Here is a 27,699-nt window from a genome sequence, read left to right as displayed (position 1 = left end):
TTCCATCAGCCTTGGGCAGGGAGTGTCTGGACATCACACACACACCCGTAACAGCTACAGTGAGCTACATGTAACCAGACACTAGGCTCTGATGCTGGATGGGTGGGATTAGGTCTCATGTGTACCCCCCACTAGCCCAGCATGGCTTTCTGGGCTCCTATAGCACAGCAAACAGGAATTAGGTATGTGAGCAGCTCTCACTTTTTGGTGGCTGTGACCACAGTGGCTGTGACCTATGCATTTTGCTCTGTAGGGGCCAGGCCCAAACCCTGCACCCACCCAAGTAGGGTTACCCTAATGAGAAGCAGATAAAACCTGTCAACGGAGCTTGTTACTTAGCTGAAGTAGCACAAGCATGTGTTGTGACATTGAAGATCCTGGGTTTATACCCTGCTGTTGATCCCAGTAGGAGCAGAGCACTATCACAAAGCTGCCCCCTTCAAAGTCAGTGGCGCTGTTACACCCTGCATGCCCTATCCCATGTTCAAGATCCTTGCAGTACTTTGCACTGAACCTTAGACCGCTGACTCATTATTTTCTGTGCATGGGATGAAGGCCAGGAATAGCTTGGAATGGGGCAAAGGGATGGGAATGAGGAACAGATCCAGGAGGAGGGGGAGTATTGGTACTTGGTGCTGTCATGCGATGGGCCTGCCAAGCAATGCACAGAAAACCCACTACTGTATGAACTAGGGATGTAATGGTGTAGTTAGTTAACTGATTAACTGATAAGCAAAAGCTCATCGGTTAATGTTATAGACTACATGCCCCCCTCCCCCTGCCCCACCCCATTTTTAGCAGGCTGGCCAGCAGCCCAGCTCAGTTGTGACTAGTGCCAGTTCTGGGAGCTCAGACACCCCCCTAGACAAGATCTGCTGCCACTCCACACTGTTGCTTCTGTATCAGAGGCAAAGCACAGGGTGATAGGCTGCCAGTCTGTGAGGGGAGCTGGTTTTTAAACTGGCTCCTCTTGCAGACCAGCTCCTGCCTGGCACCCCATGTTGCTGCCTCTGATTAGAGGCAGCAGCATGGAGTGGCAAGGGGCTCCTTGGGAATGAGGTGCATTGGCTGCTGGCCCCATCCCCAAGGAATATAGAATAGACTAACAGCTAAGAATTCAAGAATTACTTGACTATTCAGTTAACTGATATTTAACATCTAGGCTACGTCTACACTGGCATGATTTTCCGAAAATGCCTTTAACGGAAAAGTTTTCCATTAAAAGCATTTACGGAAAAGCACATCTAGATTGGCAGGATGCTTTTCCGCAAAAGCACTTTTTGCGGAAAAGTGTCCGTGGCCAATCTAGATGCGGTTTTCCGCAAAAAAGCCTCGATCACCATTTTCGCGATCGGGGCTTTTTTGCGGAAAACAGTATTGTGCTGTTTACACTGGCCCTTTTGCGCAAAAGTCTTTCGGAAAAAGACTTTTGCCTGAACGGGAGCAGCATAGTATTTCTGGAAAAGCACTGATGATCTTACATGAGATCATCAGTGCTTTTTGGGAAATTCAAGCGGCCAGTGTAGACAGCTGGCAAGTTTTTCCACAAAAGCAGATGATTTTGCGGAAAAATTTGCCAGTCTAGACACAGCCCTATAGTATGAACAACTCATTGCTCGCTGTGTCTCTGTAGGGAACTGAACATCTGCCTTGGTTCTTGGCCAGATTATGCCTCTGTTGCAATACCCAGGTTAATGTGTGACAGGTGCCCTGGTGCTTTCACTTTCCCCGAACAGGGTTCACACACAGCTCCGGGATCCATTTCCCTACCTGCCCCAGCATATCAGTCCAGTTCCTTGGGCGCTCGGTGTGGAGCCGGACCCCTGGCTCGCTGCCTGGCAACTCCTGGGACATGCTGAGTCCATAAGGTAGGTCCCTTTCTGTTATTACCCCCTTTCCTTCACTCTCAACACTCCTGTGCCCTGGGAACACCCCCCCCTTGCCATCGTTCTTCCTACCTTCCATTAGTGCTGGACAAAGTCCAATGGTGGATGTGAGTTACTGTCCAGCTTGTTATTCCCTCACTGCACAGTGTGGCCAGCTGGGGTCCTTGGGGCCTTTCCCTGGAGGTTATGTTGGGTTGTACAGGTGATGTAATGCTCTTTGTAAGAGTCACATAACCCTGCCTGACCGATGCCCCTAGCAGGAGGAGCTGCCAGGCTAGAAGCATGTGTATTTGTGTGGGGAGGTGTCATTTGGTTCACAGATGTAAATGGAAGGCACCTCACTGGCTGTTATTATCACATGTACTAGAGTAGCACCTAGAGGCCCCAGGTGAGATCTGGGCCCCTGGGAATGGTTAATTATCTTGGAAAAGTCTGCAAAAGCAGAGGCCTTGAGGCAACTCTTGGAAATTAAAAATGAATGGTAGTAGGGTGCAGAACAGATGGAACCAATGAAAGGCTTGAAACAACAACTCATACAAGAGCCAGTATTGCAGTTCTATGCACCAGACAGATTAAAATTTCAAAAGATGCTTTATAGTCTGGGATATGTGCAGTTAGTTTGCAGTAGTAGGCAGACTATTGGCATTCAGTGGCAAACACATTTGAATCACTGATTGTGAAACTAGATACACACACAGGCTAGGTATACACTGCAGGTTTCTTGCTCAAGAACTGTTTTACACAAGAGTTCTTGTGCAAAAGGTCTTCCACAAGAGTGAGTCCACACTGCCATGTGCTTTAGTGGAAGAGATGTGCTTTTGCATGTTGCCTGTCTACACTGCCATCTTGTGGAAGAGCTCTTGCACAAGAGGCCTTATTTCTTGTGGGGAGACGAATAACTCTTCCGGAAGAAGCTCTGTTTTCTGAAGCTGTACTGTAAATTTACTTGCACAAGAACGTGCATGCAATGTAGACATCCAACAAGTTTTTGCGAGAGAACAGCTGTTCTTGCACAAAAAGCCTGCAGTGTAGATGTAGCCAGATTGAAAAACCCTTTTAGAAATGTTTTCCTGGAAGAGAGTCAATCAATATATTTATGTGTAAGCAGGGTCTGAACCACTGCCTTCATTGCAGCCAGCTGAAGGGGGAGAGCAGCCCTGGGTGTGGTCATGCTTACTCAATTATTTAGACCTGCAAGATCTAAACTTAACTGTTGATATGTAAATACAGCTCATGCTAAAATGGAGGAGGAATCTTTTAAAACAAGACTCACACTTCCCTCGTCTCTGCTTGTAGATGTTAGAAAAGCCCTTTTCTTCATTCTTTGCTAACAGTGAAACAAAGATGTTCTACTGCTTTTGAAAAAAAATGGAATCATAGAATCCTAGGACTGGAAGAGATCTCAGAAGGTCATCGAGTCCAACCCTCTGCCCAAAGCAGGATCAACCCCAACTAAATCAATCCAGTCAGAGCTTTGTCAAACTGGGACTTAAAAACCTCCAGTGATGGAGATTCTACCCCTTCCCTAGAGAACCCATTCCAGTGCTTCACCACCCTCCTAGGGAAATAGTTTTTCCTAATATCCAACTTGGACCTCTCCTACCACAACTTGAGACCATTGCTCCTTGTTCTGCCATCTGTCAATACTGAGAACAGCCTCTCTCCAGCCTCTTTGGAACCTCCCTTCAGGGTGTTGAAGGCTTCTATCAAATCCCCCCTCACTCTTCTCTTCTGCAGACTAAATAAGTCCAAATCCCTCAGCCGCTCCTCGCAAGACATGTGCTCCAGCCCCCTAATCATTTTGGTTGCCCTCCACTGGACTTTTTCCAATGCGTCCACATCCCTTCTGTAATGAAGGGCACAGAATAGGACACAATACTCCAAATGTGGCCTCTCCAGTGCTGAATAAAAGAGAATAATCACTTCCCTAGATCTGATGGCAATGCACCTACTTTGGCACCCCAATATGCCATTAGCCTTCTTGGCTACCAGGGTACACTGTTGACTCATATCCAGCTTCTCATCCATTGTAATTCCCAGATCCTTTTCTGCCAAATTGTTGCTTAGCTATTTGGTCCCCAGGCTGTAACAATGCTTGGGATTCTTTTGTCCTTGTTGAACCTCATCAGATTTCTTATGGCTCAATCCTCCAATTTGTCTAGGTCACTCTGAACCCTATCCCTGCACTCCAGCATATTTACCTCTCCCCCTAGCTTAGTGTCATCCGCAAACTTATTTAAGATATTTAAGAGTAAGTTAGATAAATGTCTATCAGGGATGGTCTAGACAGTATTTGGTCCTGCCATGAGGGCAGGGGGCTGGACTCAACGATCTCTTGAGGTCCCTTCCAGTCCTAGTATTCTTGTTAAGTGTGAAATCCATCCCTTCATTCAGGTTATTAATAAAGATGTTGGACAAAATTGGCTCCAGAACCGACCCATGGAGCACTCCACTTGATACTCACCGCCAACCAGACATCAAGATGTTGATCACTACCGATTGAGCCTGACAATCTAGCCAGCTTTCTATCCATCTTACAGTCCATTATCCAATCCATACTTCTTTAACTTGCTGACAAGTTTACTATGGGATACCATATCAAAAGCTTTGCTAAGGTCAATGTATATCATGTCCACCATCTTCCCCATGTCCACAGAGCCAGTTACCTCATCATAGAGGGCAATCAGGTTGGTCAGGCATGACTTGCCCTTGGTGAATCCAAGTTGACTATTGCTGACCACATTCCCCTTTTCCAAGTGCTTCAAAATGGATTCCTTGAGAATCCTTTCCATGATTTTTCAGGGGACTGTAGTGAGGATGACTGGTCTGTTGTTCCCTGGATTCTCCTTTTTTCCCTTTTTAAAAGATGGGCACTACATTTGCCTTTTTCCAGTCATCTGGGATCTCCCCCAATCTGCATGAATTTTTAAAGATAATGGCCAAAGGCTCTGCAATCACATCAACCAACTCCCTCAGTATCCTCAGATGCATTAAATCTGCCCCCTGAATTTGTGTATGTCCAGCTTTTCTAAATAGTTCTTAACCTGTTCTTTCTTCACAGAGGGCTACCTCCCTCCCTCCCATGCTACCTTGCCTAGTGCAGTAGTCTGGGAGCTGAGCATGTCTGTGGTGTACCATCTATTTATGTAATAGCATCCACTGATGTTACAGGTAGGGTAGCAGGTATCTGACAGTATGCTGGGCACCTCAACATGGGCTTATACCCCTGGTCTATGTCTACACTCACGGCTTCTTGCGTCAGAAGTATGCAAATGAGGCTGTGTGGAATATTGCTGAGCATCATTTGCATACCTAATGAGCTGCCATTTTTGCAGAAGAGGTTCTTGCACCAGAAGAAGACACTGTCCCTTCTTCTGCAAGAAAACCCCTCTTGCGTAATGCTGTTACTCCTGAAAATAATTGGCATAATGGCATTGCACAAGAGGGTTTTTCTTGCACAAGAGGGAACAGTGTAGACAGCGCCTTCTGGTGCAAGAACCTCTTCTGCAAAAATGGCAGCTCATTAGGTATGCAAATGAGGCTCAGCGATATTCCACACTTAGCCTCATTTGCATACTTCTGAAGCAAGAAGCCGCGAGTGTAGACATAGCCCTGGTGTCCGTGACAGCCCTTGCCAGCCGTATCTCTGTCATTTGGCCACATCACTTACAGGGGTGAGAGACTTCTGTCCTGGCTGACCCTGTACAAAGGTGCCCAGAAGTCACCAATTGGCCAGATGAGTCTCTTCTGCTCTTGATCCACACAGTACATGAGCCTGTCACAGCCCCAGCTGCACAGCCTGGCACTTTAGCTCATGCTGTAGAGCTGAACAGTGGTGTGGTTACTATCCGGGTTCCCTGGGAAGAGGCCCTGCCCTGATGCAGGCTCACCCTGCACTGGCATTGGAGGGCACTTATCCCAATGGGTGGCCAGAGAACCAGTAAGGGGAGGAAATGGGGGGGGGGGGATACACGGCACTGCCCAGTGGTGCAAATTCCTAGTGCAAGGCCTGGGCAGGGGACAGAGCAGCCTGGGAGGGGTGAATCCTCTCCTGTCCCTGGGGAGATGCTCTGCCTGGGAGCAGAAGGGGTGGGGTCAGAAGATGGATGGGTGGGGCGTGTTCCCTGCACTGCCAGCCCCCTCACACAAGCTGGGGGGTGTTAACTATCCCTGCTCTCTCCTGACAGGTCCCTGCCTGGATGTTCCCATGGCAACGCGATGGCGGCTCTGTGTGTGCAGCCTGGGGCTCCTCCTCCTGGCGCCGTGTGCTCTCGCTGGTAACGTTTGAATCCCCATTACATCCCTTCCTGTCCCCACGTTCACTGCCCCCTGCAGGGGGGCGTAGGGGGAGCTTAGGCCAGTAACCCTTCCATTTCCTGCGGCTTCCTTCTGAAAAAAAAAAAGTATTAGGCCAAGAAGGCAAAATCTAGACTGCTGAGAAAAGTTTAAAAAAACCACCCCCCACAAAATTTGTGCATCTTTTTTTGCTTTTTTCCAAAAGAGGCATTTTCAAAATTTGGCCTGTCTACACACAGCCAAATTTCAGAAAAACCTCTTCCTTCAGAACATCCCTTCCCACTCCTCTCACTGAGAGGAATACAGGGATGTTGAAAGAACCTGTCTGCTTTTTCAGAAACTGTTCTAAAAAAGTGGACACGTTCCTTGGACACAGCACAGTTTTTCTGGGATACCTCCGGTATTCCGGAAAAACTCTGTAGTCTTGACATAGCTGGAGTCAGTGAGGTGGGGGATAATGTTAGGGTAACAGGGATATGTCTTAGCTTTGGGTGGAAGGATTGTTTGATCTTGCAGCAAGTCACCCAACTTCTGATGCCCCTGGAAGAGGCTCCAGAGCCCCCAAATTCTGATTTTCATGGCCTCCAAGGCTGAGACCATTGCAACTGCCTGGGGGATTGAAATGCCTGGTCCCATTAGGATGAATGAGAGCTGCAGAATTGGCAAGCTCAAACCTTCAAACACCATGATCAGGTTTCAACTGACAGAAGGTTGGCCAAAATACATGTATAGGACAAAGGACCATGGAGATCCTCTGGCTACAGCTATGTTGCAGATATAAATCACATGCAGTTGCTTAATTAAGCCCAGAGATTAATCCTTACAACAGTGATTCTCCATCAGTATCAGTTTCTGTTTTAGGTATTGAATCCATGGAGGGGATGTGTATCAGCCCACAAGTCTATCAAAGACCTGATATCCTCAGGTCAGGAAGCAGCCCCCTGAGGTGGCCTCTTAGCAGCTAGTGTGGGGTGACGTGGACCAGAAACAGCTGCATCAAAAAAGGTGCATGCAATGGAAAGAGCTCAGAACTGGGTGCCATGGGGCTGTGTAGGGTGCTGTGAACTGACACGCAGCTTTCAGTGGAGGCCATCCCTTGCCAATAAAGTGTAGGTAGGGAGCAAGGCAGGCACCTTTGAGGAGTTTCTGGGGGATTGTAGGATAGCACTGGAGAACTACCTTGTGACAGCCATGGCATAGCTACATTGCCCTGTGTCCACACTGAAGTCAAAACTACACTGCCGCCCAAGTTGATATAGCATCCATCAGCATAGTGCATCTTCGCCAGACATGCTACTGTGGCACATTTGCATTGATGCTGATGTAGTGCCGTAGCATAGACTTGCCTGGACGGTAACTCATGAACTACGTATGAGTCACAAATGATGGAATTTTGTATTTAGCCTAGTGATGCCCTCTCTTCTCGCTCACTGTGTGTCTTTGCGGCTAGGCCCTGAATCAGCGATGCTCTGTCCTCTTTTCTCTCTCACAGTCTGCTTCTGGGGTTGTCTGTTGCAGAGAAGTTCTCCTTAGCTGGTTCCCAGCACCCTGTGGTGGGGGTCATTGGCCAGGATGTGGTGTTACCCTGCCAGCTCTCACCTCCGGCCCGACTGTCCAATATGGAAGTGTTGTGGAGGAAAATTGGCACAGAATTTATCCCAGTTCATGAGTACTCAGATGTGGGTCCAAAGGACCAGACAGGGGAGGGTTACCAGAGCCGGACGGAGCTGTTCCCACAGGAGTTCAGCAACGGGAACGTCTCCCTGAAGTTGAAACGGCTCCAAATGACCGATGGTGGGAGATACCACTGCTATGTGAAGAACCTAGAATGGAGCCAGGAAACCACCACCGAGCTACAGGTTGCAGGTGAGACATGGCAGTAAGGGACATTGGGCCTGGCCAGCCAGAACCTCCTATACCCCCGGGTGATCCCCAAACTGATCCCAGCAGGGCAGTAGGGTCCTGTACTGCAGGAACTGTTTGTTGTTCAGGACTTAGTGGCTGTGTCTACATTGGCACCCTTTTCCGTAAAAGGGATGCTAATGAGACACTTCGGAATTGCAAATGCCGCGGGGGATTTAAATATCCCCCGCGGCATTTGCATGAACATGGCTGCCACTTTTTTCCGGCTCGGGGTTTTGCCGGAGAAAAGCGCCAGTCTAGACGGGATCTTGCGGAAAATAAGCCCTTTTCCGGAAGATCCCTTATTCCTACCTTCAAGGAATCCCTTTCAAGTAGGAATAAGGGATCTTCCGGAAAAGGGTTTATTTTCTGCAAGATCCCGTCTAGACTGGCGCTTTTCTCCAGCAAAACCCCGAGCCGGAAAAAAGTGGCAGCCATGTTCATGCAAATGCCGCGGGGGATATTTAAATCCCCCGCGGCATTTGCAATTCCGAAGTGTCTCATTAGCATCCCTTTTACGGAAAAGAGTGCCAGTGTAGACATAGCCAGTAGGATGCACTGCCCCCTTGCACGCAGCACTGACCCAATTGGGGTTCTAGTAGGATCAGTGCTGCATTAAACAACCTATTCTCAATTAGATATACAGTGTCTGCCCTCAGCTGTCATCCTTGCTGTGGTGTTTGGGTCATTGGGACCTTTGTCCCCATATTCTGCCAAAATCCCAGCTCAGGTGATGATTATATTTGTCCTTCCTGGAACTCCCCTTGCAGCATCCAAGGGCTGGGATATTTTTAGTTATTCCCTGGACCCTGCCCCCATGTTCCACGCTGCACAGGGGCAGTGGAAGGGATGGTCTTTGTCCCCTCTGCTCACTGAGGGTATGTCTACACTACCCCCCTAGTTCAAACTAGGGGGGGTAATGTAGTCATACGGAGTTGCAAATGAAGCCCGGGATTTGAATTTCCCGGACTTCATTTGCATAAAGCCGGCCGGCGCCATTTTTAAATGCCGGCTAGGTCGGACCCCGTGCTGTGCGGCTACATGCGGCACGGACTAGCTAGTTCGGATTAGGCTTCCTAATCCGAACTAGCTTTACACCTCGTTCCACGCCTAGTTCGAAGCCTAATCCAAACTAGCTAGTCCGTGCCGCATGTAGCCGCGCAGCACGGGGTCCGACCTAGCCGGCATTTAAAAATGGCGCCGGCCGGCTTTATGCAAACGAAGCCCGGGAAATTCAAATCCCGGGCTTCATTTGCAACTCCGTATGACTACATTACCCCCCTAGTTCAAACTAGGGGGGTAGTGTAGACATACCCTGAGTAATGTAGCCCCAGACAGTGCAGTTCACACACATCAAGCCCCACATGAGGGGCCCTCGTCTGATAATGCAGAGCCGTAAGATTCTTTTAAATAATCTTCCATCTTTTGTGATGACTAGTTCAAAACCTCCACAAGAGACAGATACTTTTAGGGAGAGATTTTAATGAGGGAAGGGTGGTTGTGTGCAGCATAGAGAAATCCAAAAATTAGAATGACTTGATCTGGGCACTGTTACCAGTATGAGAGAAGGACAGTCAAGGACATAGGGTGCGTCTAGACTACAGGTTTTTTTCCAGAAAAACAGCTGTTTTTCTGAAAAAAACTTCACCTACATCCACATTGCAATTGCATTCTTTTGAAAGAAAATCAGAAGAATGCAGGGATTTTCCCGACATTGGTAAACCTCATTCTACAAGAAAGAACACCTTTTCCAAAAAAGCTCTTTCTGAAAAAGGAGTGTATGGATACGGAAGAGGGAATTCTTTCAAAAAAAGAGGCCTCTAGGAAAAAGCACAAGTGCCCCGGTGGACGCTCCGTCCACACTAATCACAGATCTATAGTTCCTGTCTCCAGCCTGCTCTTAAAGCTGCAGGCACCCAGGGCAAGCCTGTAGTCTAGACGTACCCTAAGAGAGCATCCAATGAGTGTAGACGCTGTCTTGCACAAAAGCAGATTGTTTTTTTGACCCGCTTTTGAAGTGTGGATGCTCTCTTTCGAAAGAAGCTTGCAGTCTAGACGTATCCCTAGTGTTTAGGAGGGTGTCACAGGAGGAATTAGAACAATGATATAGGTGGGGTCATCACCCCTCATTTCCTGCCGTTTACTGAAGTGACACTGACAGCTGTTGGGCTCCCCTCCAAAGGAGGCTTCATTTCACCATCAGATGCAGCAATCTTTGGGTGAGTCTAGACTACAGGGTTTTGTCGACAAAAGTGGACTTTTGTCGACAAAACTATACCTGTGTCCACACTGCCTTTGAGTTATGTCGACGTATGTAAACCTCATTCTACGAGGAATAACGCCTTTTATCGACAGAGTTCTGTTGATAGAAGACATTATTGCATCTACACTGTCCTTTGCGTCCACACTGTTATGTCGACAAAGCAGCTTGCTTTGTCAACAGAACTGGATGTCGTCTAGACGCTCTTTGTCGACAGAATCTTTGTTGACAGTATCTGTCGACAAAACTTCTGTCGACAAAACCCTGTAGTCTAGACATACCCTCCGTGACCAGTTTAAGCTTGCACCTTTGACTGTGAGGCTGGATAGGTCCACCAGTGGCTATTAGTTCGGACAGGCAGGACTGCTGTCCTTAGCCTCTGTTTGCTAGAAGCTGGGAATGGGTGACAGGGGAGGCATCACTTGAGGATTCCCTGTTCTGTTCACTCCTTCTGAGGCACTTGGCACTGGCCACTGTCAGAACACAGGACACTGGACTAGATGGACCTTTGGTCAGATCCAGCATGGCCGTTCTTATGTAGTGTTCTATGGAAATGTAATGCATTATGTATTATTTAGTTTCCCCAGTCATAAGGCTGAGGGATCCCAGACTTTGTACACAAGGGAAAGAATGGAGCTTTCCAGGCACAGCCCCCTGTATCTAGTAAGCTGGGAATCCCATGGTGCTATTAAAGACCTAATTCCCTGACACACACACTCTCTGTCTCTCCTTGCAGCTGTGGCTCCAGTGTTCATTGATGTGCTAGGTCCTCAGAACAGTGGGATCGGGCTGGCCTGTAGATCCACAGGCTGGTTCCCCAAACCTGAACTCCAGTGGGTTGGGAAGAACCTGGAGATGGAATTTGTGACCGATGTTACTCAGGACACGGAGAACCTGTACAGTATTGTGAGTTACATCACTGTCACAGAAAAGGAAAACAGTGGAGACATCAGCTGTATAGTGCAGAATGGCCTCCTGGAACCCGAGCGACAATCGGCCATTCATCTCACAGGTGAAATCCCCCATGCAGAATCATGGGAGTGAGTGTGTGCATATGTTTGCGGGGGAGGGATTGGCATCACTTGGGAATCACATTAAGCTAGAGCCTGTTTCTGGTACTGAGACAGGAAACATCCTTCTCACCTATTCTGTGAAGCCATTAGCAATGGAGGCTTCTGAAATCTGGACAAACTGCTGGTCAGGAGGAGGGTTGAGTCTTGTGAAATGAACTCAGTAGCATTCTTTGAGGAGGTGACGTGTTTTGTTGATACAAGTAACTGGGCTGGTCTAATAGACTCGGTATGTCTACGTGAGCAATGCTACAGCTGCAGTGCTCTGGTGTAAACACTTCAGCAACAGAAAGCATTCTTCCTTGGCTGTAGTAAATTCACCTATCTGAGAGGTAATATAGCTAGGTTAATGGAAAGCCTTGGTGACTAGATCAGCCATTGTCTTCCCAAATGCTCCATTAATATGGGACCTAGGGCTCAGACAGCTAGCCACCATTCATGCCTATCTTTTATACTGCCCAGAGATCAAACAGACCTATTCCCCTAGTAGGTAACATTGAAGTTTCTGGGGCTGTGTCTACACTGGGACACTTATTCCGGAAAAGCAGCCGCTTTTCTGGAATAAGCTGCGAGCTGTCTACACTGGCCCCTTGAATTTCCGGAAAAGCACTGACGATCTACTGTAAGAAATCAGCTGCTTTTCCGGAAATACTATGCTGCTCCCGCTCAGGCAAAAGTCCTTTTTCCAGAAAACTGTTCCGGAAAAGGGCCAGTGTAGACAGCCCAGTAGTCTTTTCTGGAAAAAAGCCCCGATCGCGAAAATGACGATCGGGGCTTTTTTGCGGAAAAGCGCATCTACATTGGCCATGGACGCTTTTCCGGAAAAAGGGCTTTTCCGGAAAAGCATCCTGCCAATGTAGACGCTCTTTTTCCGGAAATACTTATAACGGAAAACTGTTCTGTTTTAAGCATTTCCGGAAAAGGGTGCCAGTGTAGACGTAGCCAGGGAGAAAATAACATATGACCTTCAAAAAATATTACAAAAAATCCCACACATGCTTTTCAATATGGCCAAATGCCAGGACACACATCTATGAACAGAGCGTAGGTCACAGGATGGGAGACTCAGGCGTACAGATAGTTCGGAATGGGAAGCCTAGTCCGAACTATCTAGTTCGTGCCGCGTGTAGCCGTGGGCACGGAGTCCGCTCTAGTGGACATTTAAAAATGGCGGCGCCTGGCAACATGCAAATGAAGCCCGGGAAATTCAAATCCCGGGCTTCATTTGCAAGTTCGTATGACTACATTACCCCCCTCCTAGTTCGAACTAGGGTGGTAGTGTAGACATACCCATAGAAAGCAGGGACTCTGAAAAGGGCTTGAACGTGTACTCCCAGAGCAATGCTGAATGCAACTCTGTGTATTGTTACAGGGTCAGGTCAAAGGGCTACAGATGTGTGGTGGAGAGGAAACATATTAACCCCAGATTGAACAGGGTCCCTGTTCCCAGGGTAAACTAGCAAGGGCTAATCCAGATCCAGCAGGAACCTGCTAGAATCAATCAGGCCAACTGAAGCACCAAGAGCCAATTAGGAGGTTTCCAGAGTCAAGTGAGTCAGACTAATCAGAACCCCTGGGGCCAGTCAAGAACCAGTTGAGGCTCATTAAAGGGAGCTCCTCTGCTGATAGCTCAGTGTATGTGAGGAGCGGAGGAAAGAAGGAGCTGTGGAGGATATAGGAGCGGGCAAGCACAAGCAGGTACTAGAAGGAAGAACCTGTGGTAAAGAAGATGCTAGGGAAGGCCATGGGAAGTAGCCCAGAGATTCATAGATGTCACACAGCTGATACTTGAGATATTACAGGCAGCTGGTATCACAGGGTGTGTCTATACTACATGCCTCCGTCGACAGCGGCATGTAAATTAGGCTAACCGGCAAAGGGAAATGAAGCGGCGATTTAAATAATCGCCGCTTCATTTAAATTTAAATGGCTGCCGTGCTGTGCTGATCAGCTGTTTGTCAGCACAGCGCGGCCGTCTGGACGCTCCCCTGTTGACATCAAAGCTCTTTGTCGACCTCTCCAGTAAACCTCATCCCACGAGGCATAACGGAGAGGTCAACAAAGGGCTTTGATGTCAATGGGGGGAGCATCCATACTGCCACACTGTGCCGACAAACATTATTTAAATCGTGGCTTCATTTCCCTATGCCGGGTAGCCTAATTTACATGCCTCTGTCGACGGAGGCATGTAGTCTAGACGTACCCACAGTGTCCCTGGGCTGGAACCTAGTGTAGAGGGTGGCCCATCTCCCCATTTCAACACTGGAAAAAGACTGGTTTTAGAAAAAGGGGTTTGTCCTCCCCTATACCATTTGGATGTGTGTCAGAAACTATGAAGTTTGGTTTCCCTCCTTTTCCCCATATGGACCAATGATGAGAGTAGCTCAACAAACAGCAAGCTGTTGTTTAAATTGAGGGCTGCTGCAAGCCTCTGAGGCAAGCAATCTACCAGAAAACATGGTACCCACCAAGCTGTAGTAAGAGTTTTGTCACAATATAAAAATGACAATAGCTAACAGGAGAAAGGAGGTGATATCACTTCTGTGTGTGGTTTTAACAAATTGCTGCTGGATACTGTGTCCAGTTCAGGTGTCCAAACTTTCAAATGTGCTGATGACAAATTGGAAAGTGCGCCGGAGATAGACAGAGGACTGATTAGAGAACAGGAAACCTACTTCAGCGTCTGACTTCAATGTATATAGTTTAGTGGTTCTCAACCTGTGACCCATGGGCCATTTGAGACCCAGTCAACACACAGCTGCAGCCCAGGTGACATCCTAGGAGCCATACAGGTAGTATATAGATTGTGTGGATATAGTTCACATAACATAGAGAAAGCTGAACATATAGTTCACAATGGTAAATAGATTGAAAACCACAGAGTTTATTCAAGAGATGGTGTTTAGGGATCTAAATTTATAGCACTTACCCAAGGGAAGCTTAAAAGGTAACTTGATCACAGTCTGTAAGTACCTACACAGGGAGGAAATTTCTAACCATAGATAAGCCTCTAATCTAGCAGGTAAAACCAGAACAAGATCTAATGGCTGAAAGTTAAAGCTAGACAAATTCAGAAAATAAATAAGATGCAGATTTTAAGAGTGAGGGGATTAACTATTGAAATAACTGACCTATGGACATGTTGGATTCTCTATCACTTGGAATCTTTCAACCCAAACTAGTTGTCTCTTTCTGCAAGATCTGCTCTGTCTGGAACAGAAATTATGGTCTGGATGCTCTGTACCTCCTGCTACTCTCAGGCGCTGCCGCCCACTGCTCCCATTGCCTGTGATTCTGGCCAATGGGAGTAGTGGGAAAAGCCTCCAGGTGAGCCATTTCCTGCACTGTCATTCCCCCAGGCAGTGGGAGGGGAAGTAGCAGCACACAGAGCCACTTCATCCCCCTACAAGCTGGGTCCAGCCCACAAGGCTAGCCCTGCCCCCTCCCTCCTGTAGTGAAAAGGCACTCCATCCTCATGAGGGCAAGGTGGGGCTGGAGTGCCAGCACAGACTCAGCACTTTAGGGGGTCAAACCTGGAGCCCACAGCCCACCTGCAAGACTGTTGCAGACCACTATTAGTGGTGGCCCTAGACTAGCTGCCAGCAACTGGCGCCCTAGACGAACCGTGCTATCAGCACCTCCACCTCCAAACCCCTCAGCGATATTGCACTTGAATTTAGTGCCCCATTTAACTTGGCACCCTAGGCAACCGCCTAGTTTGCCTATATGGATGGGCAACCCGACCACTAGAGGCCCATGGACCACACTTAAAGAACCACTGGACTAGATGGTTATAATGACTCCTTCTGGCCTTTACATCTTTGAATCCATGAACTCATAACACACTGGGACCAACTGGAGAAAAACACTATTCTCTGCTGAACTTATCTGGACTGGCCATGGTGACAGTGATCATCCAGACAGACAGCTGGTGCAGACAGGGCTGGGAAGGCTGGGCACAGAGCCTTTGACTATTGACTTACAGCAGTGGGAAAGATTTGAGCAAAGCAGAATCCTGGTTCTTGGGACTGACGCTGAGCTGGCTTCTCTGATGTCAATAGCTCCCATTTGTGACTGTTATCACAGCCTGGAAGGGACATTCCCTTCAGGACAGGACATTTCTGGAGCTGCTTGAGCCAGGACTCAGCAGTCAAGTCAAGCAAATATCATTCTCCAGCTCTAGGATGGGACCATACTCCTCACCCACTGTGCTCTCTCTTTGCCAGGTGGCATCTTCCCCCAGGTGTCTCCCTGGCTGATTGCATTCTTGATATTGCTCGCTCTGGCTCTCATTGGTGTCGGTGCTTGTGCATATCTTGGATACACAGGTAATGGGACTGCATTATTTACCTGGTTAGAGGGCCATGGGCCGGGGCATGAGAGTATCTTATTGTTCAGATATTAACCTTTGGTTGGTTTTAGGAGATTAACCAAACTAACAAACACACGAGGGACCTAGCCCCACCTGTATTAGTGAATTGTTCAGAGTGTCCCCTTCCTTCCCTGTCTCACGGCAATGTCTGATTCTCTGTTCCACAGCCAAGCGAAAGGTCTCTCAGAAGAAACGCTCTGAAGAGGAGGCTCCGTTAACTCATGGTAGGTCTCCTGCTCTGTCTTTTGCTCTGTTTGTTGGGAGCTCTGTAACTGCTTGGTGTATCTGTGGGCTCAGGGCAATGAAAGTCACAAAGCTATGGTATTTGCCTAATAATTTCTTCTCCCCCACATTCTTACACACCCTGATGATAAAAAATTGGAAAATGTGTGTTTTGTAGCAGATACTGAAGGATCCATGCTTGTGAGATTCACTGTATATGAATGGGGCAGGGAGACGGGTTAGTTGTGGCAACTCTGAGTCAGATGCTAAGTCTACACTGCAATGGTGAGTCGGAAAAAGAAACACAATTTGCAGTACACAAATTGCATATCTTTTTCTGCTTTACTGTTGAAAGATGCTTTTCTGAAATTTGGTGCATCTACAAGGTACCAAATTTTGGAAAAAAGTGTTCTTTTGACACAGCCCTTATTCCTCATGAACAAGTTTACAGGGATGGTGAAAGAGTGTGTCTGCTTTTTTGAAAATTCTTCCGAAAAAGCGGACGTGTTCCCTGGACGTGGCATTGCTTTTCTGGAGTGTCTCTCGGATCCAAGAAAAGCAGTGCAGTATATATATGTAGCCAGATTCTGTTCCCCTTTAGTGGCTCTTTCTCATTAAAGCAGGGGTGGGCAAAATATAGCCCATGGGCCGGATTCAGCCCATCAAGCCTTTTAATCTGGCCTTCAGCCCCCGTATCAGTACCCCAAGGAAGGGTCTTTGCCTGCTGCAGCCCCAGGCTGCTCAAAATGGCTGGCTGCCCTCTCTATGCACATGTGCCCCTGAGGGGGCAGGGAGAGGGCAGGAGACGTTGTGCACTGCTCCTGCCCTCAGACCAACCATTATAGTTTTTGGCCAATGGGAGCTGCAATGACTGAGCTGGTGGCGGGAGCAGCGTGTGAAGTACTCCCCTGGTGCACAAAGCAGAGGAGCACATAGAGGGAGCACCTAGATGTTTTGAGCAACTTTCAGCTGTGGCAGGCAGGAAGCCTGCCTCAGGGTCCCACTGGAATGCTGGCTGGGAGCTCTCCTGGTAAGTGTCTCCCAGCCAGAGCCTTTTTTGCCAACCCAGCCTCTCCCACTCCCCAACTCCCAGCCCAAAGTTACCACCCCTTCTGCCCCAAGTCACAACTCCCTCCCAGACCCACCCCTTCTTACATCCCTCCCCCAGGTCAGAATCCTCTCCTGCACCCATATCCTCTCCCAAACCCTGCACCCCAATCCACTGCCTCAGGTCACAACTCCCTCCTTCATGCAAACTCCCTTTCAAACCCCACACCCTCTCTTGCACCCTAATTCTCTATTCTGAGCTACCTTCTGCACCCATCCTCTGTTCCAGTCCTCTGAGAGCTGCTGTCGCTCAGCCTGAATTACTGGTCTCAGTGTAGGCCAGCGTTTCTTAAACTTTTTAAGACTGAGGAACACCACACAGTAATTATTTTTTATGGGGAACACTCTGCGTGTGAGAATATTTTCTGAACCAAAATTAGGGACACATTACCTATACCCCCTGACCTCTGTGTACTATGCCCCTGACTCTCAGGACTCATGATCAGAAGTAAAAGTAACCCCCTCTAAGAACTTTCCCCACCATCTTCCTATCCATAGGGGATGAGTTTGTCCTCCACCGAACCCTCTCTCTGGTGCTGGTCTCTCCCCTGCAGGTGTCTGCCCTTCTGCTTCACCCCCAGAATCCCCTGTCACCTGCAACTTCCCTTAACCCTGCACCCTCCTGGTGCTTCCTCCTTCCCTCACTGCCCCCTTGCCCTCTTTTTCCCTGATGCCCACCCCCTCACCACCCTCTGCCCCAGTTCCTCTCATGCCCCTCTGTGTCCTCATGCATGACTTGCTCCATCCTTACCTTTGTCATGCCCACCCCTCCTGTCAACCCTTCTCCCAGCACCTCCCCCTCCCTTTGATTCCTCTTGCCCCCAATGCCCTTCCCCTCTCCTCTCCCAGCATCACCCTGTCCCCCCACCCTTCCACCTCCACTGACACCTCCCCTCCCTCCTCCTGCCCTTTTCCTCATTGTCTCCACTTGGCCCCCCTGGCATTTGTCTCTCCTCCACCCTGCTCCTTGGTGCTTTCCCCCTTTCTTCTCCTGCCCTCCACACAAGGTCCTTCCTATCCCACCCTCCTTCCCCCTAGTTATCTCTGAGCCCCTCCCCCACCTTTTGCCTTCCAGTTTGGGGGGTTGGAGTCTGTGGTTGGGCTCCTGAAGTCCCCACAGCCCAGGCCCCAACTGCTTCCAAGGCTGACTGCTTGCCGGGCCTGGAGCTGAGCCATCCGTGGTGCTAATGTTAGTGCTGCATTCCAGTCCCCACACCACTTTTGGCTCCTATTAGGAGGAGCGCAGTGGGAAGGGGATGGAGAGCCCCCACCCTCCCAGATTTGGCTTGCAGAGTGTGGCAGAGCGAGTGGGTCCATACACTGCTGCTCCCCCAGCGGGATGGGAAGGGCGGGGGAGAAAGGGCCATGCACAGAGCACACCGGCAGAGCCCAAACATACCCTGCTCTGCAGCACTCCAGCTGGGACTCTGGTGGCAGTTCCCAGGAGCAGCTCACCAGGATTGACCCTCCAACCAGCACCCCTTCCTCTCTGACAGCAGTGGCAGATGCCTGTGGATGGAGGAGGCCAGGGTGGGGATGCACGGTGGAGGCAGTCCTGCAGTGGGAGGGAAGGGCCACAGGGGAGGAGGGGTTGCCGGACAGCGGCGTGTGCTGCATGTGAACTTGGTGCTTTGGACACTGCGCACCACCTACAGCGGCCCTGGCTGCCCGTGCAAAGCACTAAGGGAGCCGCTTACGTGCTGGGTGGAGGTGGGGAGTTCCTGCTGCACTGCGCCGCGCCATGCTAGCGCTAGCGCTGTGTGTCTTTAAATCTGCAACTGTCCTGGAAAAAAGGGGACATATGGTCATCATATCTCCACGGCACACCTCGGACTGCCTTGCAGCACACCGGTTGAAGAAACGCTGGTGTAGGCAATTCTCTTGGTTCTAGAGGTTGAACCCCTGTGGTCTAGGACTCTCTTGTTTGTTTGACAATCTCTGTGGTCTGGAAGGGCTCATGTTTCCATGCATTGTAGCCAAGGCCAGATCCTAGTTAAGCTTGGAGTGTGGAGTTCTGATGCTCCAAAGGGCTATCAGTAACACAAAGGGATTTCCCCTGGCGCACAAGGGTTGAGACTGTCAGAGCTGAATTGGACGCTTCCATCAAGATTTGATGTTTTGTTAAATCCAGGGCTCTTGCATTTTAGTGGGTATTTTACTAAATGACATACCAAAGTTGCTGGCTCCTGCACTGAGGCTGGAGTGTGGCTGTGGGGTGTCTGTGTACCTAACCCCAGTCATTATGGAGCACTTCTTTAATTCTTTTCTCCTCCCTATTTCAGGTGATAAGAGGAAGGTACAGGAATCAGGTACTTGGCTAAACCTCCTAGTAAATGTGTTGGTGCTTTCATATTATAACAACACAGAAAAATATTCTAGATAATGTATGGACCTGAGTTATCTCTGTGATCACCCTTCTGCCCTGCCCTGCCCTGCCCTGCCCTGCCCTGCCCTGCCCTGGGAAGTAACAATTAGGGCACAGTTTTCTGCTCAGATTTCAGTATCATCCTTAACAACAGATTGAATTAAATACACGTGGGATGATGAGACCTAAGATAAATCTACACTGTCCAATGGTTCTGATTATGGAGATAAGAGCATCAGTCTGCACAAAAGTGCTGCCCTGTAACCACCCTTGTGTGGATGCTGTGGGTATAAATTCAAAGGTTCCTAGTTCACATTAACATACTCCTATTTAAAGAGGCCCATGTTAGTGTGAATTAGATACTGTTTAGTGCACACCAGCTATATCCACACAGGGCAGTTACAGCATGCTAGACCAGGATGTGGGTGGTCAGGCCTAGTGGTGGGAACAGGACTCAGGTATCAGGACGTAGGCATTTAGGGAGGCTGAGCATGTGTTTTGGAAGCTACCCTTGTGCATGAACGATGGCCCTGTCCCCTGCTCTGCCCTAAGCCGACCCCTGTACAGAATCCTCCACTGGCAACTCCTCTCCTGCTGCAGGACCCTCCAAAGCATGTCACTCAGCATGGGCCTCACAGTTCACTATCCTCGAGAGATGGCTCTGTCACTAAGTATGTGGAGCTATGCTCTCAGTGGTGGTCTCCATACCACTTACAGCCTGCTCTTGTTTATTCAAGGTGTTTCTTCCCTCATGGGCCTGATGAATCTGCTGTTCTAGGTCTGAGGTGATCAGAGTCAGAGAGGACATAGATAGTTGTAGGTGGACTCAGAGGGGATACCCACAATTGACAGAAAAAGGTCTTTGACTCACAGAGGAATGGTCTGTGTTGTTATATATAAACTCTGAAGAAGGGAGAAGCCAATAACAATCATGTATAATAGCAGCTACAGTGTGAGGATCTGCTTGGTCCTTTCCTTTTGTCTCCTGGATTTGGGAGGGTGAGTAGAGAAAAGACCCATGTGGACTCCCATCAGGTATAGGGCCTCATAACCAAACCAGGCCATGAATTGAGACCCCCTAAACAGAGGTGATGTTTTCTAGAAAGCTGTGCAGGTGGACTGCATGGTTTATATATAGTTGGGCCAGTCCTTTACTATGCTGAGCAGGGCTAAAGAGGGACATTTTTAGAAAGTGTCTGTCTACACCTGTCAGGGATGTTGTAAATGTTTTAGACTCTTGTAATTCTGCAATTAAATCTACAGTGATAGGCTGTCCAAGAGGCTGAAGATGGCTGTAGATGTCATCTTGGCATACGCACAATCATCACAGAAGGCAATAAATGTCTGCATTACGAAGCACATCCATGGCCATGGGATATCAATTGTTAGGTCTTAAACTCCCCAAGTATCCCACTAGAGAAAATTCATAGCATTCCTAAAGCCTGTAAATGTTGCTGGCCCTGGTCCTCTCCTGGGAGTTGTGCAATTTTTTGTGGACAATGACTTGCTCCTAGGCAGAATTCCTAAGGGAGACTGTACATGGGCAACCTTACACTCGCCCCTGTGCTTGTCTTTATGTCTGTTTCACTGCTTGCTCTGAAGGCGAGTGGTGGTCCTGACTCCAGACTCCGTCATTTTCCCCGTCCAGGAACGTGGGGTAGGGAGGCCTGAGCCTGCCCTCTCTCACGGGCCCCAGCCCAGGGCCCTTAGGACAGGTTCACCTTGCCCTGTCCGGCCGGTGGGGGATGGCCCGAAACTCACCGGCCCGCCAGCCCTTTTTACCTACAGGCCCTGCCCTGGGCTGCTTCCTACCCCACTAGTTCCAGCGGCATCTTCACCCTCCACCCTCCTTCCTCCCTCTCCCTGTGTCCGGGTGCCCTTTTAATCCCTGTCTGCCGGTCGCCTTGCTGACATCACCCACTGAGACCGCCAGCGATCAGGGCATCCCCCTGCCTTCAGCGTGCTCCGAGGTTTGTCCGACACGCCGCGCTCACCCCTCCCCTGCCCGTCAGCTGCACCGCTGCTGCCGAGCAATGAGCACAGCTGATCAGTGCTCTCCGTCCAATCCCGAGGAGTGCAAGTGCGGGGTGGATCAGCTTCGGCCGGGAAGAGACGCTCTACCCCGTCACAGAGACACAGAGCATATTTTTGGAAGTATATCCAAGTGATAAGCTATGAGACAGGGTATTGGCCTTATTATTTTTGGTTCTGAAGCAATGTGAAGAGGAAATCACATCTCAAAAGAAAAGGGCTCATTGGTGATACAGTTGGTTTAAGACTTTTGCTTTTAATAAGCAGTGTTCCTTTTGAGCTGAGCACTTCTTAGACTCAAACGCTGACCAGCTGATTAGCAGAGTGCCCATAGCCAACAGAATTTGTTTCTACTGGTGGTACACATCCACACATGCTTTGGTTCATATAACAAAATTTATTCTGCACACAGAGGGAAAATTAGAGGGAACACTGTTAATAGGTATTTTATGTTCCTATCAGCAGAGATGTGATGAACATAAGCTGCAGAGAAGAGAGTAATTCCTGACCCATGGGTTCTAACCTACGGCAGCCTGCACTGTTCAAGCTTGATGCAGATATTGCAATAGAACTGACATGGCTTGGAGAACAACTTCACTGTTTGACTGCATTAGGCTGTTGGCCTCCAAGAAAGGAGCCCCAGTCTTAGGTTTCCTCAATAGCAGGTTGATAACCAGGCTTATCTTTGCACAATTAGTAAGACAGGACTGAGGATATCTCATGAACAGTAGATGCCATTTGTTAGTAAACTCCCCTTCCCCAACACCTCTAGTTTCTAGGAGTTACATTCAAACCACTCAGGCTGATGTATTGGAGAACAGGTTGCCTGGAATTATGCATTTTCTGCACACAGTTGTCTTACTAATTCCTGCAATAGCTGGTTATCTGAGGTCAGTTGGGAAACCCAGGCCTGCAGGACTTGCTTCTCTGTCTAAAGGCAGAGACCATGAGCATCTCTGGTGCTGCAGAGATAGCAGGATCTAATCTCACACTACTGGGCTGCTCCTATCCATGCAGAAGTAGGATGTGGGAAGTTAGGTGTAGAAGTTAGAAAAGGAACCAGGTCAGGCAAACAGGAGATCAGAGTTGAGACCATATGGAAGGGCAGACAAAGAAGCAGAGATCAGTCAGGAGGCAGGAGTAATTAGCCCAAGGGAAGCGATACTAAATATCAGAGAGGTGGCCATGTTAATCTGGATCTTCAAAAGCGACAAGAAGTCCTGTGGCACCTTAGGGTATGTCTACATTAGCTCGTTAATTCGAGCTAGGTAGGCAAATGAGGCAACTGGAGTTGCAAATGAAGCCCGGGATTTAAATATTCCATGAGGAGTAACAGTTAATTCGAACTAAAGACTTAGTTCGAATTAATGTTTCACTGCCGCATGTAGCCGCGCGGCAGTGAGTTCGGGCTAGTGAAATTTCAGAATGGCAACCGGATGGGAACATGCAAATAATGCCCGAGATATTTAAATCCCGGGCTTCATTTGCAACTCCGGCCACCTCATTTGCCTACCTAGCTCGAATTAACGAGCTAGTGTAGACATACCCTTATAGACTAACAGATGTATTGGAGCATAAGCTTTCATGGGCAAAGACCCACTTCGTCAGATGCATGTCTTTGCCCATGAAAGCTTATGCTCCAACACTAAATAGTTGATCCCCAGATGCACATCTGAGTTCCTTCAGCAGAAGAAGGCAACCAATCAGGACTCCTAGGGTATGTCTAGACTATATGGCTCTGTCGCAAGAGCCATGTAGATTAGTTTACTAGACATACCCAAATGAAGTGGCGGTTTAAATAATCGCTGCTTCATTTAAATTTAAATGGCTGCCGTGCTGTGCCACGAGGCATAATGGGGAGGTTGACAAATGCCTTTGATGTCGACCGCAGAGCGTCCAGACTACAGCGCTGTGACGCCAAACAGCTGATCGGCTCAGCGCAGCAGCCATTTTAATTTAAATGAAGTGGCGGTTATTTAAATCACCGCTTCATACGGGTATGTCTAGTATACTAATCTACATGGCTCTGGCAACAGATCCATGTAGTCTAGACAGACCCCTAGAGTACCACAAATCAGCTCCTAGGACAGGAGTCTTTTGTGAGATCTGAGCTTCTTGGGTCAGCTTGTAAGGGAAGAGAGGGGCACTCTGTACTTCTCTAGTTGCCCCTTTTTCTCAACATATTTCCAGCTCACTTGGTCCTTGCTCCTGGCATCTGAACCTGGGCAGGGATCAAACAGGACAGGACACTGCTTACTTTGGGCACAGGTGCACAGAATGGATCAATGTCACTATGCATAGAAGCATCCACACTCATTCTTGATGGTCTCCTTCCTTCTCTTCCCAGAACACCAATACCTGCATAAAAAGATCGGTAAGTCCATCCACCTCCCTTTAGAAAGCCCCTGGGCAGAGGCTCCCAGCCTCACATGCTGCTGAGCAGATCCAGAAGCACTGACATTGCAAGGCAGGGCTGAGAGAACAGTTTGGGCTGAAACTGGAGTCCCATTCATCACTCCAGTCCCCCTCAGCGCTGTTGTTCTGATGCAGGGAAGGGAGCCAGATGCTTTCTATTGATGGCTGCTGCAGCGCAGGCTCTTCTTTGCCACTCCTTAGAATGTGGCTCATATGTCCGTGCTTTATTACCGAGGCCAAATCCCAGATGTGAGCTCTGATCACTTGCACGTCCATCTTCTAGTTGTACCTGGAGTGCGGAGCTCTGATGCCCCAAAGGGCTGTCAGGAGCACAGACAAGGATTTCGCCTGAGACAGAAGGGCTGGGAATGTCAGAGCTGTGTCAGGGTCCAGACCCACATCTGCCCTCATGGTTAGATGCTTTGCAAATCCCAGGTCTGCTGTGTGTTGGTGCCTTTCAGAGCTGCTGGTTCTTGCCCTGGGGCCGGGATTATGGCTATGGGGTGGAGTAACTAACTCCAGTCAGTCTGAGGCACAGCATGTTACAGCACGTCTTTGTGTTTAACTCTTTTCTCTTCTCCATTTCAGCGACTCAGGAGAGTGAGATCCAAAAGCTGAAAACAGGTACTTGGATAATGCTTGGTAAATGTCTCTGTGCTTTCACATCCTTGAGTTCCTTCCCTAGCCCCAGCTCTTTTGGCAACCCTCTGCCCATTCCACTGCTTCCTTGATATCCCAAGCTTCAGTCCTGTCCTGTTTTTCCCCTTCTAGTGCAGCCCTCAAATAAACAGAGCCTCCAAACAATGGTTACCTTGTTTCTAGTTTCAGATAGAGGACACTGCCACAGAAGGGGGCAACAGAAGGAGGCGGTGATAACTCAGTGCTACCCAGGGTTCTGAATGGTGCCCTCCACATAGCATGACTTTGTACGCAAAACACATGCCAGGTCACTGGTAGGGGCTCACCTTGGCATGATCAGTAGGGTAGGACTGAGGACTCATTATGAAGAGGGCAATATTGTTTAGAATCTAGAATCCATCGGCGTTACTGGGAATTGCCCCCTAGCCATTCCAGCAGATGTATCAGAGAACAGGGCTGTGTGGCGGATCTCTGGAGTCTAGCATTTTCCACACACAGCTCTCCGACTTGCTCCTCCAATAGCTGGTTCTACAAGGACAGCTGGACAAACTGGCCTTGACAGCTTATCTGCTTGAGGGTAGGAAGTGTGTCTGGTATTCCAGAGAGCAGCACGTGGGTAACTGGATCTCTTCTCCCAACACTGTGGCCTGCATGGAGCATACACACTGAAAAATGTGGGAAATGGGAGATCCAGTGTAGTGGCCTATGTAAGAATCAAAAGCCAGAAGCCGGTCAGGTGAGTCCACAAAGAGATCAGAGTCCAGACAGTGTAGAAGGGCAGGAGAATCGGGTGTCAGGAAGCAGTAGGTCAGGTTACCAGGAGATCAGTCAGAGAGCAGGAGTCCTTTGCAGAGGGGAGGCAGTGCTAATCAGGGAAAAAACAGTTACAGGTGAGTGCCTTTAATAGAAGCAGGTAACCAATCAGGACACCCTGACTATGTCTACATTGCAGGCTTCTTGCGGAAGAATGGCTGTTCTTGTGCAAAAACTTGCAGAGTCTTTACACTGCACGCGCATTCTTGCTCAAGTAAATTTACAGTAAAGCGTTGGAAAACAGGGCTTCTTGCACAAGAGTTATTCCTCTCCCCATGAGGAATAAGCCCTCTTGCTCAAGAGCTCTTCCGCAAGAAAGTATTGTGGATGGGCAATAGGGGTTTCTTGTGCAAGAAAGCCCTATAGCTAAAATGGCCATCAGAGCTTTCTTGCGCAAGAGAGCATCTACACTGCCATGGATATTCTTGTGCAAAAGCACATCTCTTCCACAAAAGCACATGGCAGTGTGGACGCCCTCTTGTGGAAGACCTTTTGCACAAGAACTCTTGTGCAAAACAGTTCTTGCGCAAAAAGCCTGCAGTGTAGACGAAACCCATGAGTACCACAGATCAGCTGTTAGGACTGGAGTCCTCTGTCAGAGCTGAGCTTTGTGTTCTGGGACTGCTCACAAGTCACTGGATGGGAGAGATGTGACACATGAGGGGGTGGCACATTAGTCATATGCCCCACAGGTATATTCAAGATCTAAGCTGCTTTTGCAGGGCTTGTTTGGCACAGCTTGATGGAGCTGAGAGGGACATTTGTACTTCTCCTGCTGCCCCTTCCACCTGACACTTTACTAGCTTGCTTATAGCAGATGGGCCCAACTGGGGAGTAGACCGGACAGGCCACTGCTGCCTCCCCAGCCAGGCACTGCATTGGGAAAGAAGTGGCTGTATCCCACTCTAGGCACAGTTGCCAGGGAGATGGGACAGATATGTGCTGGGGGAGAGGCAGAGCTTCTCTCACACAGGTACTTCTGATGAGAAGAGCACGGTGGTCTCAGGCTGGGGACAGATTGATGCCTGGTGGGAGAAGTGCTGAGAGCTGGTTCCCTCTAAGCCTGAGTCAGAAACATTGCCATCTCTCCTCCCCCGCTGAGGTATCTGCAAGTGTACAAGAGCTCCAGGGTGAAACTGTTATTAGGAGCCTGTGCGCCCCGCCCCCCCCCCCCCACTTCTTAAGGCTGAGGCCAGCCTGACCCAGAGCCATGTGCTTCCCTGTGGTCCCAGGCAGTGGGGCCAACAGCCTTGCCAGAGTCCAACCCCCTTACTCATGGGCCTTCCCTGCACCCCAGAAGGGACAGGACCTTGGGCAGAAGTGGCGGACCTGGGGCTGGCCTTTTCTAGGCACCCCAAAGCACCACCAGGTCTTGCCGCGCTTCCCCCAGGCAGCTCTCGGCACTGACTAGAGTGCACTGTATCGTGCTCCAGCAGGGATTTAGAGGGTTGTGAGCTCCAGGCTCTTTTGAATTGATGGCCCCAGGGAAGTTGTCCCCTTTCTCCCTTCACCATTGGCAGGTCTGATCTTGGGATCAGGCTCTCCCCAGGGACATCATGTGGCATGGTATGCAGCCCTGTGAATTTTAGCACATAGATTGGAGCAGAACTAGCTGGGGCTTGCCTGCCCAAACTGGGGAGCTCACTCCCAGCAGTGGAAACAGCCCTGTGTCACTGTGCTTGGAACTACCCACACTGATCCATGATGGTTTGCTCTCCTTCTCTCCCCAGAATTCCAGAAGCTGCATAAAACAAATGGTAAGTTCATCTACCTGCTCCACAGTGCAGAACAGATCCAGACACACTGATACTGTAGGGCAGGGCTAAATGAACAGTTTGGGCGAAAATCCTAGTCGCATTAGTTACCTCAGTCTCATGGTAGACAGCAGACTCTCCAGGGTTACCTCCTCTCTCCAGCAGACACAGGGTTACCTTCTATCATGTCTGGATACACAGAAAAGAGTCATCTGGTCTTTCACTGTTTAATGCCAACCTCATTGTTCTCATGCAGAGGAAGGGAGCCAGAGGCTTTCTATAAATGGCTACTGCAGTGCAGCTTTTCAGGGCCACTCCTTAGAATGTGGCTCATGTTTCCATGCTTTGTCACCAAGGCTAGACCCCAGATTTGAGGCCCAATCTTCTGCACATTAATCCCTCAGTTGTACCGGGAGTGCAAAACACTGATGCGCAGAAGGACTGTTAGTAATACAAAAAAGAAATTCTGCTGAGAATCTCAGAGCTGAATCAGGATCCAAATCCATGGTTTTTCATCAAGGTCAGATGTTTTTCCAAACTCAGGACTCCTGTGTGTCAGTGCATATC

General features: G+C 49.0%; 1 protein-coding gene across 1 annotated transcript; it reads left to right on the top strand.

The window, feature by feature from the left end:
- The first annotated feature begins 1,734 nt into the window (after positions 1–1,734).
- On the top strand, positions 1,735–27,185 carry LOC106731834 (butyrophilin subfamily 3 member A2-like). The gene is made up of 10 exons (XM_089770429.1): positions 1,735–1,868; positions 6,074–6,163; positions 7,701–8,048; positions 11,081–11,356; positions 15,641–15,742; positions 15,954–16,010; positions 19,398–19,424; positions 23,859–23,885; positions 24,515–24,550; positions 27,109–27,185. The coding sequence occupies exons 2-10, from the start codon at positions 6,094–6,096 to the stop codon at positions 27,183–27,185; spliced, it is 1,020 nt and encodes a 339-aa protein (XP_089626555.1). The 5' UTR covers positions 1,735–1,868; positions 6,074–6,093.
- Positions 27,186–27,699: the final 514 nt, after the last annotated feature.

Source organism: Pelodiscus sinensis, chromosome 18 (genome assembly GCF_052426305.1).
Source record: "Pelodiscus sinensis isolate ZL-2025 chromosome 18, ASM5242630v1, whole genome shotgun sequence".
In the NCBI taxonomy this organism is placed as follows: domain Eukaryota; kingdom Metazoa; phylum Chordata; order Testudines; family Trionychidae; genus Pelodiscus; species Pelodiscus sinensis.
Note: the sequence above shows the minus strand (reverse complement) of the source record. Positions and strands in the feature narration are given on the sequence as shown.

Excerpts from the sequence above, each read along its gene's own strand:
- LOC106731834 (XM_089770429.1), top strand. The coding sequence starts at position 6,094 with ATGGCAACGCGATGGCGGCTCTGTGTGTGCAGCCTGGGGCTCCTCCTC. Across the intron at positions 8,049-11,080 it reads CACCGAGCTACAGGTTGCAG|CTGTGGCTCCAGTGTTCATT; the intron begins GTGAGACATGGC and ends CTCTCCTTGCAG. Across the intron at positions 19,425-23,858 it reads GAGGAAGGTACAGGAATCAG|AACACCAATACCTGCATAAA; the intron begins GTACTTGGCTAA and ends TTCTCTTCCCAG.